The 16,834-nt window shown below is 40.8% G+C and overlaps 1 protein-coding gene across 1 annotated transcript; it reads right to left on the bottom strand.

The window, feature by feature from the left end:
- Positions 1–3,148: 3,148 nt before the first annotated feature.
- Positions 3,149–7,665, bottom strand: tnnc1a (troponin C type 1a (slow)). The gene is made up of 6 exons (XM_069141646.1): positions 7,561–7,665; positions 6,138–6,168; positions 5,794–5,940; positions 5,081–5,195; positions 4,390–4,526; positions 3,149–3,858 (listed from the first exon to the last, which is right to left on the bottom strand). Exons 1-6 carry the CDS (start codon positions 7,582–7,584, stop codon positions 3,827–3,829), a joined length of 486 nt encoding a protein of 161 aa, XP_068997747.1. The 5' UTR covers positions 7,585–7,665; the 3' UTR covers positions 3,149–3,826.
- Positions 7,666–16,834: the final 9,169 nt, after the last annotated feature.

Genomic DNA, 16,834 nt, shown 5'->3' with positions numbered 1-16,834 from the left:
TGTTATTCATTTGAATCAATGAATAGTTATTGTGGAATTTGAGAATTCTGTGTCTTGTCGTGTTGCTCTTCTATGGGCCATTATGGTCAGCCAGTCGAGAAACAGTACTTCAGTGTTCTCAGCACCAGAAGTGGGATGGAGCGTCATGACACAATATTCTGTCTGTTCCAGTTTGATTTGCAGTCCTTCCACTCTCTCTTTGTCTAAAGTGTTCCACTTCCTCATTGTGTATTTATGGCAACAAAAAAACAACCTACCATTCGCTCTCTGAAAACAGAGATTCATCTAAGATTCTGTCTATTCAAAATGTGATCAGATTTCATAAATCCATGGATCCTGTTCATTGTTAGAGAAGTGAATGTTGCCTGTGTATAATTTTTTGTAAATCACTCTTCCACACTCTTCCATACTTAAGAGCCAGACTATTAATAGCACAGAACATCAAACATAATAAATTACTTTTACATGACCTAAAAAAGAATAAGTGTAAAGGGATCTTGAGAATTTGGAAGCTAATATAAATAATTTTGTGTTGTTGTGAATGGCAAACAGCATGAGAAATTTCCAAGAGATTAAACTGTGATGTTTGGCAATGAACAACCTCGAAGACCATGTGATGCAGAAAAGCAAGAAAAACAGGAATCCTCTAAACCCAAAGCCTGTTGGCTTCAAACGAGGTTTGCATGTGTGGGCGGCAGAAAGATGGTATGAGTAGTTAACGCCTCCCAAACTCAAAATTGTGTCCAGGGGTATTCCTCGCTCTTCCAGGGATTTTTTTTTTATGCATCCATAAATTATGCTGTGCTGGGAAAAGGTTATGAAAACATTGCGCTGTTGGCGAAGCTTAGTAACACAGTTTCAGGACAATTTAATGGTAGATCACGATTCTTATGTGATCTAATGGTTTGAATAGATGATTTACAAATGAGTAAAACAGTGAAACAGTGTGTGTCTGTGTATGGTCACTATAGCTCTAAGTCTGCCTGACTCATTCGAAGCAAATGGAATAACCCATTTTTTCCTCCACTGGTATAATAAAACTGAATGAAGCCAAATCTATAAACTCAGTATCACCTCACAAATCCCTTCTATCTTAGTCACTTTTAATGGTCCGTGTTAAAGGGTGTGAATGTTGCACACCATGAGAAAACAGGTCTCATGGTGGCTTTTGTTTCCCTGAAATTCACATTCGCAAAGGTGGTTCATAACCGCAGTGTGTGTGTGTGTGTGTGTGTGTGTGTGTGTGTGTGTGTGTGTGTGTGTGTGTGTGTGTGTGTGTGTGTGTTATTAACAGCAGGCATGAGTCATCAGTCCTGTTTTACGTAACTGCATCACTTCTCCACCCAACTTCCTGCTAGTGCGCCACACCCCAGATTCATTCACACAGTGCTCCGCTGCTGCCCAGCCTCCCATTGATGGGGGAAGAGTGCACTACTCATCCTGCTCCACGCTGCAGACAGCTTTTTAAAAGCTCATAAAGAACATGTTCAGCCGAGTGGTTTAATCTGTGTGATTAAAAAAAAAAAAGGAGGAGGGGGGAATTTTAAATTTCAGCTTGATATTATCTTAGTATTGCGTCAGTGCTGCTGATGACTGCAGATAGTGCAGCTGACATAGTGTGCAATCTTCGTTAGGTTGTTGAGATCGGTCTGGCAGAGCACATGTGGTTCACTCTGGGTTTCTAATCCCGCAGGTAACACACGACCGTGGGGACAGAATAGAGATAACAGGACCCCCAGGGAGGCAGAAAGAGATTGAGGGAGGTGGGAGTTTTTTTTTGGATGTTGTCATCAGTCAGGCCACTGATGTCACCTGCTCACAAAAAACACAGTCATTCCCATTTCAGCTAACAAAATCATACAAAAGGTCAGAATCACAAATCAAATAATACAGAAAATATTATATGTTCATTTTGGAAAGAGATTAAAATTAATATTTTCTCATCCATCAGGATTGATTTAAAAAAGATCATATTTTTCAAATACTGCAACATGCTCATATTTGGAATTGCTTATTGTATTTTACAATCATTTTAACCACGTAGAATATAAACATATTCTGCTTGCCCTATTTTCAAATTGACTGCATCTATCTTTGTGTGGGTGTGGGGTTTTTTTTTCATAATTTTCTAAGTATTATCTTTTTTAGAAAGAGTCTAACTCTGCCATGAAATCTCTCATCTTCAGCATACTGCAACTGAGTCAAACTAACAGATAAGAACATGTTTTCCTGCTGACATCAAGTGGCCACAGTGTTAACTGCATGACTCCTGTGTTTACTGAAACTGCAGCCTGTTTGTGTGGGAATGATGGTTTAAAATGTTAATGATGATTTAACTATGCAATGACTGTTTTAGGATTGTTTGATTCCTGTGAATGTGGTGCCAAAACCTAAAATCACTGACAGAAAGAAACACATAAGGATTTTTTCACAAAATGCTGGCTGATGTAAAATTAATCATTCTACTCTGATAATCCAGATATTCAGTTTACTAACATGTATGTATGTCAGACTTAAAGCTGTATTAACAATACAACTGTTATCTCTTTGTAGTCAAACTGCATTCTTTAAATGGATGAAGGCATCTGATTGTCAACTGGTGTCAGTCAATCCAGATCCCCTAACATGGGCACTAACATGATTAGACATAAATAGCTCTTGTCTCAATAGACTGTGAAACTAGATACTTACACAGCAACCATGTGAATACTTCACATACTGTAGAAAAGAGACACTATAGAATACAAATTACACAGATGAATCCAAATTCACTGCATGGCTCAGTGTTGCACACAAGTACCTCTTGTTTTGATGCGACAATAGTAATATTTCAGGTCCTCTTTGCTTGTTAATTTGCTCTGTGAACAGCAGGGCAGGGCAGAGAGGCGAGCATGTGATGAGCCTGTAAAATCTGAAGACCAGTTCTGCAAAATTGAAATGAGACAGTAAAATAATGGCTGTTTGTTCTTCAGCACTACTGTTGTGACTCTGTCTTGTACTCTAGTAAAACTAGTAGGACAACAAAAGCACTAAAGCATGGACAGAATTATCTGTCTCCTCCACAACTTCTCAAGAAGGTCAGAAATTTTCTTAAAATGAAAGCTATTAGAAAATTAGTCAAAGGGAAAAATGGACAAAATGACAGCACTGACAAATGCATATTGTTTATATTACATGAGCGCACATTCCAAACAGACCTTTCATGTAGAAACATGCAGACGTTCCAGGGACATGAGATGGGAATAAAAAGTCTTGAGGGTATTTTAGACATACAGAAATATTTTTATATACAATGTGTACATCTTAACATTTAACAACACTAGATGCGGTACATTGTTCTAAAAGTTTGGCTAGTCTTCCACAGATTGGGGTAAAACCATTGTTGTCTCATGAATATGTTCTGTTTTGTGCACACATATATTTCCTGCCCAGGTAAACAATATCAGCCTCTCAGTAAGAAGATTTGTAAACTGGCTGTGACACTTCAGAGATGAGATTTAGCCAGAAACAAACACAGAGTTGATATTCCAAGCAAACAGAGGGGGGGATACTACTTGGCCTCAACAGAAAATAAAAGTAATTTGGATACATTTACACAAATTAAAGTCTACATAGGCCCCAAAAGTTGTCACAATCTGTATTTACAACAATGCAAGAGATGATAGAAAAATACAGAAACAGTCAGATGCAGTATTTGACTAAATCTTGCAAAGTCGTCCCGTTGTTTCCATCAGCATCGTCCAGTTCAGCTTCCAGTTTTCCACAGATGACTGTGGAGTCACAGAGAAATAGAAAAATAACACTCTGGATCTTCTCTTCTTCAGGTTTACTCCACTCCTTTCATGAACTCCAAGAACTCTGGAAAATGAAGGCAGTCATAGTCAGCGAAGATATCTTTATCAAGCAAATGTCTCATTTGGGCGGCACAGTGGTGCAGTGGTTAGCCCTGTTGCCTCACAGCAAGGAGGTTCTGGGTTCAATCCTGGCCAGTGGCCTTTCTGTGTGGAGTTTGCATGTTCTCCTTGTGCCTGTGTGGATTCTCTCTGGGTACTCTGGCTTCCTCCCACTATCCAAAGACCTATCAGGTTAATAGGTGATTCTGTAAATTGCCCTTAGGGGTGAATGGTCTTTGTTTCTGTGTGTCTATAAGTGTTGGCCCTGTGATAGACTGGCAACCTGTCCAGGGTGTACCCTGCCTTTGCCCAAAGTGAGCTGGGATAGGTTCCCCCCCCCCCCCCCCCCCCCCCGACTGTGCTCAGGATAAAGCAGGTATAGATAATGGATAATAATTTTTTGACTTCAAGGAATGAATGAAGATTACAGAAAGTGTTAGATACGTAACCATTTCATCATAACTCTTCAAAGTTTAAAACCGTTCCAACTCCTCACCATCATAGTCAATTTTGCCGTCGTTGTTCTTGTCCCCGTCCTTCATCAGTTCCTCGATGTCATCCTCAGTGATTGCCTCTCCTGTAGATTCCAGCATCATTTTCAGCTCGTCGAGGTCTATGTAACCATCCGCGTTTCTGCACAACCAAAGGAGTAAAATATATTATTCATACATTTAAAAAAAAAAAAAAAAGTAACTAAGCTTTAGAGGTGGGCGTGGGGAAGGTGGCATGTTTGTATGTGACATGTGACTGATCATATCCGGAATTTAAATGTCTGGGAACCATCACTGTGAGGGAAAGTGAGGCAAGTTTGTTCTTTGATGCTCAGACGAGGTGTCTGGCTTACATGGAGTGGGTGTTTCAAATATTCTGAACTGTCAAAAAGGATTATAGAGAAAACCACACACTGTACTCTGCAGAGCTACTTGGCATTTTGTCAGTACACATAATTGCAAACGGGGAGCATACTTTGCTGGAACCTCACTATTCCAATTTGATAACTAGACTGTGGTACTTTTTTTTAAATATTTGGTCAGACGGTAGCATCCTCTTGTTATGGATATTTTGGTATGTCTGTCTGTAAGTTTACAGTGCAGTATGTCTTGTGCCGGTTAACTGCTCTCACTGCATTAATTCTTAATAGTGGGATCATAAGGAAACCAGTAAAACGGTTCAAACATAAAACTTACTTATCAAACATCCGAAATAGCTCTGCCAGTTCTTCCTCTGACTTCCCTTTGCTGTCGTCCTTCATGCATCTCACCATCATGACCAGGAACTCATCAAAGTCCACCGTGCCACTCCCTGCGCGCGCACACACACACACACACACACACGCACACACATGTACACACACAAATTGTACTTCATCACACAATGGAATTTTATATTATTTCACCTCCAGAAATTCACCTCAGAAGATAGTACCTACAGTTAAGTAACAAAAGTCTATAATCTGTGAATAAACCAATTTGTTTTATTTATATCTATATTAATAAGTATATATATAGGAAATTTATGTGGCCAAAAACTACAGACTGGGCCTTTAAATGTCTCTTTTTATAGTTTTTGTTGGAGAAAAAAAAATCCATAGTTTGACAACATGGCATACTGTACACTGAAGCTTTGACAAACAATGTTTCCTCATTACATCACATGGAAAATTCAAGATGACTTGTGCGTCATCTGATACACATTTCCCTTTAATTCAGCCTGACACATCTTGTTGTGTTTAAGATCCTTAACTGGCATTTGACATTAAGTTCAGATGGTCAAAATGACACTTGTCCACACAACATGATTGTGCAGTGATGGACTCGCCAGCTGATCCGTGGAGATGAAGAGGTCAACAACAACCAATCATTTAGCCTCTTTACTGTCGCCCAGCAGTGTGTTGATTTACCGTCTTCGTCCACCTCGTCAATCATCTCCTGCAACTCCTCCGGTGTGGGGTTCTGACCGAGCATCCTCATCACCTTCCCCAGCTCCTTGGTGCTGATGCAGCCGTCCTCCGCATCTTGTACAAAGATGTCAAAAGCGGCCTTGAACTCTGCAACACCGCAGCAGCACAAACACGAATTAACAACCGTTACAACACATTTGGTGTTGGACAGGGTGAGATTTTTCCTTGCAACATCACCCTTGGTTATATCTGAAAACGCAATATTAAACTGACTTGATGGCAAAGTAACACGTTACATGTAGGCAGTACAAGAGAATAAAGGGTCAAAATAACAGTTTACACACCATTTTTCTGTTCATCTGTCAGCTGCTCAACCTGTAAAGGTTGAAAAATTTAAAGAGTTAACTTTTAATTACTAAATTATGACATCACCATGAATATTGGCATATTAAAGACATTCTTGGTCACAAAGTTATGATAGATTTAGTTACATTTACTGAAGCTCAAGCAGGCAGTCATCAAAAATATTTTTTTAAGAAGTGTTTTAGATTTGGAATTGGGATAAGATATTTAGAAATATAAAGCGTGAAATCAGCCAGAATAAATTATCTCTGTCTGTTTTGATAACTTTTCGGTCAACAGAGGTGTCTCACACACTGGCCCACTTCTGACAAAACACTGAACCTATATATCATGTGTGAGATCCAGTAAGAGGAGGAGATAAAAATAAACAGACAGCAGGATCAGGAACCACAGATAAAGGACACAATACACAGTGCTTTAAATTAGCATAGCTGTGGATCTGGCCCAACAATGGAACAGTAATCCTGGAAAAGCTGCCACGAATGAGAGAGGGAGACAGCTGCTTATGTAAGAGTTATCGTCTGTCGTCCACTATAAATTAAACACACACACACACACTAACACATATATAGAAAGGCCTATATACACACTCTGGTGATGATATATGATAAAAATCTGTCTAAACAAACACGTCTAATATACATTCCTGTGTGTTTTTACTGCCTCAGCTGCAATGCTCACTTGGGATGTGAGTGGACAGGACAGCCGGCCGACTATCCAGGCGGTGGTGGACAGATAGCCACACAGCTCTCGGGCTCACAGATAATGCTGGAATTCAGCCGTGGGTTTTTTTTATCTAAACCTGAAGCCCAGCTCTGGCACCAGAGGACCACGGACGCAGAAGCGTCTGAGCAACTGGCCAAAATTAGTCATGTGAAGGGTGACTGCTCCATTTGAAGTCATGAATGAAGCAGCAGATTGCCGGACCCGGGAACGCAGCCTGTCAGTGACCTCATGAGTGGCTCCCATCAGCGCTGATAGGGCTGAAGTAGGAGAACATCTAGAGACGTATATGGTGTTAAGGCTCTTTTGACATCAGCTGCTGATAGAGGTGATGTGCACATCAGAAGGGATTTTCCAGCCATTCAAGTAATGTCAGATGTCAGATGACCAACATGATGGGAGACTTTTTCAAACAACAAATTAATACACAAGTACCAAAGCTTTCCATACAATTGCCAATCCAACAGAACAAAATAAACTTCCCGTCTCACACAGTAAACCAATGGTCATATGTGACACTAACAAAAAATTTCAAAGATCATGGTTTGTGATCCAGAACAACACCACTCTCAAACCAGTTTAGTTCTCACAGAGTTTTGGGGAGTATCCAACAAACTACATCACTTCATCAAAGGAAACCTGCTGCACACTTTCATCTGTTTGAGTTGTGAGAGGACGTACCGCTGCCTTGTAGATGTCGTTCATGTTGGAGACTCGTCTGCTGCCTGTCCCGACAGTGTCTCGGCACAAAGGAAGAAGGTACTGTCCAGCTCAGAGCAGGACTCCGGCCTCATTCTGGGGGGGTTTTATAGCTGGAGCCTGGCACTGCCTGGTCCCTCCCTGGGCAAAAGCAGCCTCCCCTCTGTTTGTGCCTTGCTGTGTGTCCACAGTTGTGTGTCTGTGTATATGTGTGTCATTTGGCCAATCTGTCACAATCACCGGGCTCAGATAAAAATGCAGCAGCTCTTAGGGGGCACACTTTGGAATGGAATGAAGTGAGGGGGGCATGCATGGTGAGGCCTAATCTCCAGGGAAGGGGCTATAGAGACACTCAACATTCCTCTAGACCTGGACCAGAGATGCAGAGGGCTCAGGACATTGTGTGTCTGTGAGTGTGTGTCTGCATAGAGTGTGGGGTGGGGTGGAGGGTGGGGGGGGGGGGGGCAGAGGAGGTGAGAGGTTGGAGGCCAGGATGAGATTGACAGCCAGCTGACCGTGGAGAGAGGCAAGAGGAGGAGGACAGCTCTGTGGAGTCAGAGCAGGCAAAGGTGTGAGGGGTGTTAACTGTGGGGTCCTAAAGAGGTCCTGGCAAACATTTTAATGTTCATAAAGACAAAGGGAAAGTAATGAAATTCATGATAATTCCATTTCAACATTTGCTTCTGATAAAACAACAACAAAACCTGCAACACCTAAATGGAATTCGGCCAATTTTAATTAGGTTAGTCAGGCCTGCGTTTTACTGATAAAAAATGTCAAACCTTAAAAATTCTAGCACAATCACTGTTTGTGCTGACAACCACAGGCATTCTTATGTTGTTGGAAGACACAAAATAAGGAGCAAAATTAAAGGTTCTGTTCACCCAAATGACAAAATGATGTTCTCTCATTTACTTCTCTGGGTGTTGAGATTTCTGCCTCCATCCAGTACAATGAAAGTGACTGGGATCTTATTTCTGGTGTTCACATGGATTCAAGAGCACATTAAAAAAAATTCTTGTCTCTAGATGATCCCCAGACTACTAACAGATTACTGTGAGCAGCTTAGACTGGAGCTGCTTTCTGAGGAAATAGTCCCTTTAAAACTGTTGACAGTGTGGTCTGTGGTTTATCCAGAAAGGGTTTATTAAAGAATATGTTGATGTTATTTTATTTAAAAGCAAAAATGTTCACTGATGTGAGCAACAGAAACAAAATTCCTTTCAATATCTTTATGTCTGGGTGAAATCAGCTGTCTCAAAACCAGGAGAAAAAAAACAAACGTGGAAAAAATACTCTACTTTGCAATTTGGATGAACAAAATCTTAAATATAGTTAAGATAATTATACTTCCACATATTTAACCACCGGCACTACCTGCATTTATTAACTACAGCACATGCTTATGTGAGGTAGAAATTAAATCAAAGATCATCACAGAAACAGGCTGGTTTACTCATGTATGTGGAGAAGAGACTTGTTTGCATGTGATTTAAGTAAGAATGAAGATAAAGATCATTGTCTGTTTTATTGATCATTACGGGCGATGTCCATGTCTGGCTTCTTGTTCAATGCAGCAGTACTTTTGGTGTCTAGTAAGTCCTTGTGGGCTGAGTATTGTATGTGCATAACTGATTATTTTCATTTTTAGCTTTCATGCGCAACACAGCTTCAGTCAGCAGAGGGTGCTGTTCACTACATATCAACTAAATTAAATTGTTGCACAAGGCTGCCTCAGGATATCCAATTTATCAATAGTGGGCTAGGTGAGAAATCTGGGTCAAACAAACCAAACACTTGCAGACACATTTAAATTGAATTGTACACAGCGCATGGCTTTGCTGCATTTTTCATGTTCTTTTGAAACAAGGCCATCTCAATCACTTTACTGTTTGATTCACACACATACACACACACACACACACACACACACACACACACACACACACACACACACACACACACACACACACACACACACAGAGACACACAAAGCATGCTGTGGCAGGCATTCTAAGTGCCGAGTGATCATGCTGGTTTATAATGGGATGCTAATGGAGACTGGCACAGCTTACAAGCATCATACAGCCACTCAGAGGGAGAGAGAGGAAGCTCACACTGAACAACATACATGTCCTGGGTCTTGCACAAATAAAGACACAGGTCTCCTGACAAAGACCTCACATCAGTGCATGTCAGTCACATGCACAAGTTTGAGCTCCCATGAAAAGAGAGGCGGTGAGGTGAGGAGGTGTGTGTGTGTGTGTGTGTGTGTGTGTGTGTGTGTGAGGGGGGGGGATGCGTGGCATGAGGCAAAAAATATTTTTGTGTATGTTTTCCATGTCATTTTTCAAAATTTCATAATCAGCACACAATGTGAGCGGTGTAGCTACATTGCTGTTGGATTTCAAAACAGAAATGAATCGTCATCAGTGGCATCGACTCAATCAGCTGAAACCCAAAGCATACTGATGAGTCTACATGGTCAGCCAAAAAGATTCATTTGGAAAACTGAGTGCAGTCTGGTGGGTGCCAAAAGTGATGAGCAGCTCTGCAGGGGGCACTAGATTCTAATGTAAAGCTTTCTTGAGCATGCATACACATGCACACCCACACACATGCTGAAGAACCAAAGACTGGCACACACATCAAAGAAAGCATATGGAGTGCTGTTTTATTGGAGCTCTCCACCAATTTCCTCTTACAGAGGAAGGCTGACGAAAGAGCCAGCCATCTCCTCCACACAGCGCAATCAGACAGCGCATCTCAAATCCACAATTCACTGCACACCGCTTTTTGAGGGGTTGCCATAGAAACTCTGCTGGGTAGTAGCGGGCAGAAAATGAGAGGAGATGAGCAGGGCTATTTCCCCCTCCACCTCCCTCTCTGCCTCCTCGCCACCACATTTTGTCCTCAGAGTGACTGTATCATTTTCTATTTTTTGCCTTCTATTTTCTTACGTGCACACACACACACACACACAAAATTGCATACACATGTGGGGTGTCACAATTAAGGTTAACAGTTGTCATTCGTGCGCCAGAATCACTCATGCAAATTAACTAAAGCCAAAAGATTACATTTCATGTCTCAGGAAGAACACTGGAGTGAAATTATTTCAATTAATTTGTACTTGCATTTAACCAGGTTATGTGACATATTTAGAAGTTTCACAAGCATGCACACTGTGCTTATGAATCCTACTTAACATCATGACAGTTATCTGACTGACTAGTCATTCAAAAGGCTGAATTTCCATCATCAACTAAAATCTTTTACTGCAGAAAACATTATTGATTCCAAGTGTGCAATATGTCAAACTGCAGGAGGTGTCACATCTCCTGCTGGCAGTTCTCAATCAGCTGGACCACATTTGTGAGGATCTTCTACGATACACAGCATACATCATGCCAGTTCAAATACGCATGTGGTGTAATGATTGGGTTGATGGGAAACTAAGCTTGAAGCATAGGTCCTATGCTCTCTCCTCCTCCCCTCTGCGTCCTCACCTCCTTGATTGCCAAGAGGAGGAGGGGAGCAGAGCCTGTCAGCCTCTCTTTCTTTCTCTCTATTCTTTCCTCCCTTCCTCTCTCTGTCTATTTCTCTCCTTCTGCCTCCTTTCATTGATGACCAACCTGTCAGCAGCTCCTGTTGTGGCAGGCTGTGAATGCACTACATGTGACTGAATGTTACACCGTTTTTCGTTTTTTTTTTTCACGATAAAAGCATCACTGGCTGTCCAGAGAGTGTTTCAGCAGAGAAGCCCAATTTCTCATCAGTGACAATGTCTAACCTAAATTGAGGGATTTGTCTTTGGGGATGATGGAGAGGGAAGTCTTCACTTTGCTTCACTGCATTCAGTGTTTCCTTTATGAAACTCTTTGAGGCACTCTGCGTTACGCAGTGTTCCTTACATCAGAGCTCTAATGAGCCATTGGCCATATTAGCTCCAGCGCGGATATAGCCACGCACTAACTTTCTGCCAGGGGACAGCGTTTTCCACTCCACTGGACCACCAAGTCGCCTACCACCCTTTTTGCCCCCCCCCCCCCCCCCCCCCCCCCCACTGCCGCCACCCTCCTCCCAACCTCTATAATAGTGTTCGAGACACCCAGAAAAGATTTCCTCTCAGATATATGGCACACGAAGTTCCCTTCAAGCAAAGAGAAAATGTGTTTCTGCTACGTGGCAACAAGAAGAGCGGTCAAGATTTTGTCTCGAGATTTATCATCGAACAGGCTTCGCCCCAGAAATGTTGAAGAAACAAACAGTAGATTCGTCAAGTGAAAAACACAAGCCCTGTAAAGTTTCCCTGTTTTGGCTCAGTTTGGCTAACTACTCACATATGTCTACAATTTATAGCCTCGTAAATAATATTATTCCATACACCAGAGACATGACAGCATGTATAGCTCAATGCATCTTGGTGATGTCATTGTCACTGTGAAATAAAGTTGTTTGTAATTTAGTGATTTCTTATTTGGATAATTACAGTACATTATGTATTCATAAACATTGGCCTCCTGGTAAATCTTAACGGAATGGCCAAGATAGTAGGAATTAATTATGTTGCAGTCCAGTACCCCACCACCACCCTCTATGACCCCGATAATGAACATAAACTAGAATGATCACCTTTCTGACAATGTAAACACAAACAGAAAACAAATAAGCAGAGGCATTGTATTAGCTTGCATTCAAATGCAAAAGTGTTCAGTGAGGACAGTTAATAAGCTAAGAAAACCTCCACTGTCTGACACCCAACAGAGACATCAGTGAAGACAGAGGATTGTGCACTTTATCAGTGTCTTTATTTTATTTCAGTTTTGGGACTAATCTTGTGTAATAGAGCACTGACCAAAATGACATGGGGTCTCTGAGACCTTAGCTGTGATACAAGAGAATTTGAGATGGTCTGAATCTGTATCTGGTGTTGATTACTTTTTATACAACACTACCCCTCCTAAAGCAGTCCGTATGGATCGACGTTGTATGTTATTGTGTAGTTTTATCACAGTTGTAACCTCTCTAGGTTCTAACTGAGACCAAATATGAGTAACCTAACTATGCAGGATTGCATCATCTACATTTGTCAGTGAATAAATATATCTGTTTTTGCATAGGCCAAATAAAAAATATATATATTATCAAGAGAAATAGCCTGCTTTATAGAAATGTCTGTATTTTGTCCCCTACATCATGTTGAATTTTAATAAAAGAAAATGTTATAATAGTTTTGATGGAAATTTTCTTTTGCATAATTGTTATTAGTTTTACATATGTGGCATTAAAATCTTTGACCTCAAACAGCATGAAAGTAAAATGGATGTCAACAAAACACAGGGGTTACAATGGGGAGCAAGTACTATGACTGAACCCAACAAATCTTGTTTTTTAAGCCTTTATATGTGTAGCAAATAACAAGAGTCGCCTGCCTTTGGAAAAATTCTTCCTGCATGCACACACATCCATTTTGGATTTGTCAGTGTCGCTGCCTTCTCCTCTTCGCCTCAAATAGCTGCTCTCTGAAATGGAATCCAAGGGCCCTCAGGGTTTCTGACAATGTTTCAGACATTCCTAAGTAAAATGAACAGCGGTATAACTTCAGCATTATTAAATCTAAAAGTTAGCTCTGTTGAGAATGTATTGCGAGAAAGCAGGTCACATTTTTCACTCTTCCAACTAGTTATCACCCTACTTTCACATTGCCAGTTGCATTTCTGAACTAAATAAAAGTTGAACTACCACATTCCTGCACTGAGATTGTGAAGAATGATGACGAAAAAACGTCCAACTTTTGAAACAGTGATAATTCGTTGTACATTGAATAACAAAAATGAATATCGCAAGTGGTCTTTTGATATGATATGAAAGAAATATGAGCACCCCAATCAAAACATGTCAAAATATGTTGTAACTATTTTAAAGGGTAATATTATTGTATGAATAAGGTAATAATAAAGCGCTGACTTTTCTTCATGCACCATCATGAGGTTGACATTTGTTAAATTCCTTTGAAATGTGGTTTAGACACGTGGTTCTCCACGAGATGAGTTTTTGTCCTCCAATTCTTCGGTTTATGACCAAATACCTGCAAAACAAATGAGAGTCTGTATGTATTCTCACTGTGAGCAGGTTACACACCTGACATTAGCATTTAGTTTAAAGCACCACTCAAGTACAGCTAACAGCTAGACTCTTCTCATAAACGATATGGTTCTGCCACTGTATTTCTCGCTATTAGTCCTGATATCAACTATTGGCCAGCGCTGATTTGTGCTCCAAAAAAATCCTTTTAAAGCTCGTTAAGTGAAATACTTGTTGAATCAAACAGCTAATTTAAATCAAACAGACTGTGACCATTAAAGCTGCAGCAGGTAAGATTCTTAGTCACAATACAGCAACGTAATTGGCCGACATCATGAGGTAGGGTTGTGGCAGAGAAAAGCATCCCATCCCTGCCCAATTATCTGTCATATTTTGACATTTGGTCTCTTTGGCTGGAAGAGGAAAAGCACGGCTATGGTATTTATTGATTTTACATTCCATAATACTGTGAACCATTTCAGACACAGTTGAAATCAGAAACATGTCAAACTGTGAGATCTGCTACAGCAGAGAAATACATTCCTTGTTTTCCAAATAATATCTGGCTTGAGAGAAAGTCAAGGTGCAGGAACCCTACACAGAACACCTAAATATATCTATGCAAAGATAAACAATAATGAGTCTGTCAATGTGTAAAATTTTAACTGTGCCTGTCTTGTTTCACAAATGAAACCGATACAGGATAAATACCTCCTGGTTTCAACCTCAGAAGACTCCAGATTTGTCTTCTGCAAGATGTGGGTCTAAAAGTACAGTTTTATTTGTTATACAATTCATGGAACTGTCTGGGGATGAATGCCCTCCAGAGGCTCATTCATAAGATAAATTGGCCTGAAATTCATTGGTCCTGCGGACAGTCTGTCTCCCTTCGTATGTCTCACTTTCTCCCTGTCTGCTTTTTAGTGGAAACACACTCACACAAACTGTCACAAACAAACACACTAACATACACTCATGTCCCTGTGTGCCCTCATGTTCTTCTGTGTTAATCAGGGTGGCAGAAAGCTTGATCTAAAAGAGGAGGAAAAAAAACACCTATGCATCCGTCTGCATAGCTGAAGTCCAGCCGGGGGCCCACTCGGCTTCAGTGAAGTGTTCTGTGATTTGACAAGGCCAGTGACGAGAGGCACTGTAAATATCCGGCTGTCATGTGACTCATTTCATGGCCTGAAGGAACCAACGAAAGGTCAATGTTTCCTGATGCCATTGCCGACAACTAAATTAAGTGACTTCATCTCTTGCTCATGCATTTGTCCCATTTTAGGAGATGGATACATTGGAGGTGCTGCATCACTTTACTCATACAATGTAATGGTCATTCACATTTCTGCTAGTACACACAACAAGCATATATGCACACACACACACACACACACACACACACACACACACACACACACACACACACACACACTGGGTTTGTTACACAAGCTGATCTGCCATCTCTAACCTCAAAAGGTTAAATAGCATCATTTTCCTACTTCACTCATTACATACACAGAATAAAATCGACTTGAAATTAAAAGGGCAGTCTTTGAAGCAACTGTGGCTCTATGGTGAACATGTTTTTCGGCCCTATAATGGCTTGTATTTATTCTGCACAAAAATATGTTCGCAAAAAACTAACAAACATGTCAAACTAAATAAGTTGCAGTTCAAAAGTAAAGAGGCACAGACCCTGAGGGATGTTCAAAAATAGTTGAGGAACAGTCAAATATAAGGTAATCTGTTGGAAGGAAATGCAAAGCTGGGGAAGGGAGTAAGTGGGTGATTTAAAGCAGAAAGAAAATAGACGCTGACAAATGCACGAAAACCCTGTAACTCTGTAATGCCCCCAGTGGAAAAGCCACTAATGGAATATCTGTCCATGTGCTACAACACTTATCACTGATTAATTGGGCAACTTTAAGCTGCCATTGGTCTCTCTGAATAAAATGTGGTTTACTTTGTACTGTGCCATGGGGAGACATGGGAGATCATGGAGGAAATAAATTGGACAGAATCAGCCAAAGCACACGAGCAAGTCATGGGTCTGCCTCTGTGGAGGTTGAGGGGTGGCGAATCTAACAAGTTTGGGATTTGCGTTCAAAGCTTATCGTTCTCTGTCACGTAAAATTGATAAATAAAGACAGCCAACATCTCTAGTGAGAGACACATTGTGTGGGCCATAGGTAGAGTAATGCACCTTATACCCAAAGAACACACAAAAAAAAGTGGGTTGTTATTTTTGTAAAGAGTTGGACTAGTGTAGAACACAGGAGGTTTTAGTAAGCATACTTGAATATCCAGTCAAAGCTGTTATTTCTCTGCAGAAGGCCCTCCTCCTGTAACTGTAAAAACACTCATACAGCTCACACGCAATGACCTTTTCTTTGTATTTTTACTGGCTTTTTTTGTCAAAATTTTACTATATCAGCTTTGAAATGTACCAACCCACTCTACCTGGTTTAGGAGGATATATGACAGATATATTTAAACATGGTCTGTGTATGAGTCAACATAATTTATTATCTATTTTACTTGCAATCTATTCTAGCAACCTAACAACTGAATGGTCCAACTGTGCACCAACATGAGGACTGGTTGGTTGGTGTGTGGATGGAGGATTGGTTGGTTGCTTGGTTGGTTGGTTGCTTGGTTGCTTGGTTGGTGTGTGGATGGAGGATTGGTTGGTTGATTAGTTGGTTGGTTGGTTGGTTGATGTGTGGATAGGGGATTGGTTGCTTGGTTGGTTGCTTGGTGTGTGGATGGGGGATTGGAAGGTTGTTTGGTTGGTTGGTTGATTGATTGGTATTTTATTTGGTCGGTGGGTTGGTTGTTTGGTTAGTAGATGAATGGTTGGTTGGTTGATGTTTTATTTGGTTGGTGGGTATGTTGGTTGTTTGGTTGGTTAGTTTGGTGGTGGGTTGGTTGTTTGTTTGGTTTGTTGGTTGATTGATTGGTATTTTATTTGGTCGGTGGGTTGGTTGTTTGGTTAGTGGATGAATGGTTGGTTGTTTGGTTGGTTGGTTGATGTTTTATTTGGTTGGTGGTGGGTTGGTTGTTTGGTTGGTTTGTTGGTTGGTTGGTGTGTGGATAGGTGATTGGTTAGTTGGTTAGGTGGTCCATCACTTTTAGCCTTAAAGTTTTGCACTGATAATCACGATCC

Source organism: Embiotoca jacksoni, unplaced genomic scaffold (genome assembly GCF_022577435.1).
Source record: "Embiotoca jacksoni isolate LCO1_2020_lvr unplaced genomic scaffold, fEmbJac1.0.p SCAF_9, whole genome shotgun sequence".
NCBI classification, from domain to species: domain Eukaryota; kingdom Metazoa; phylum Chordata; class Actinopteri; family Embiotocidae; genus Embiotoca; species Embiotoca jacksoni.
This window is presented reverse-complemented; position numbering and strand designations above follow the sequence as displayed.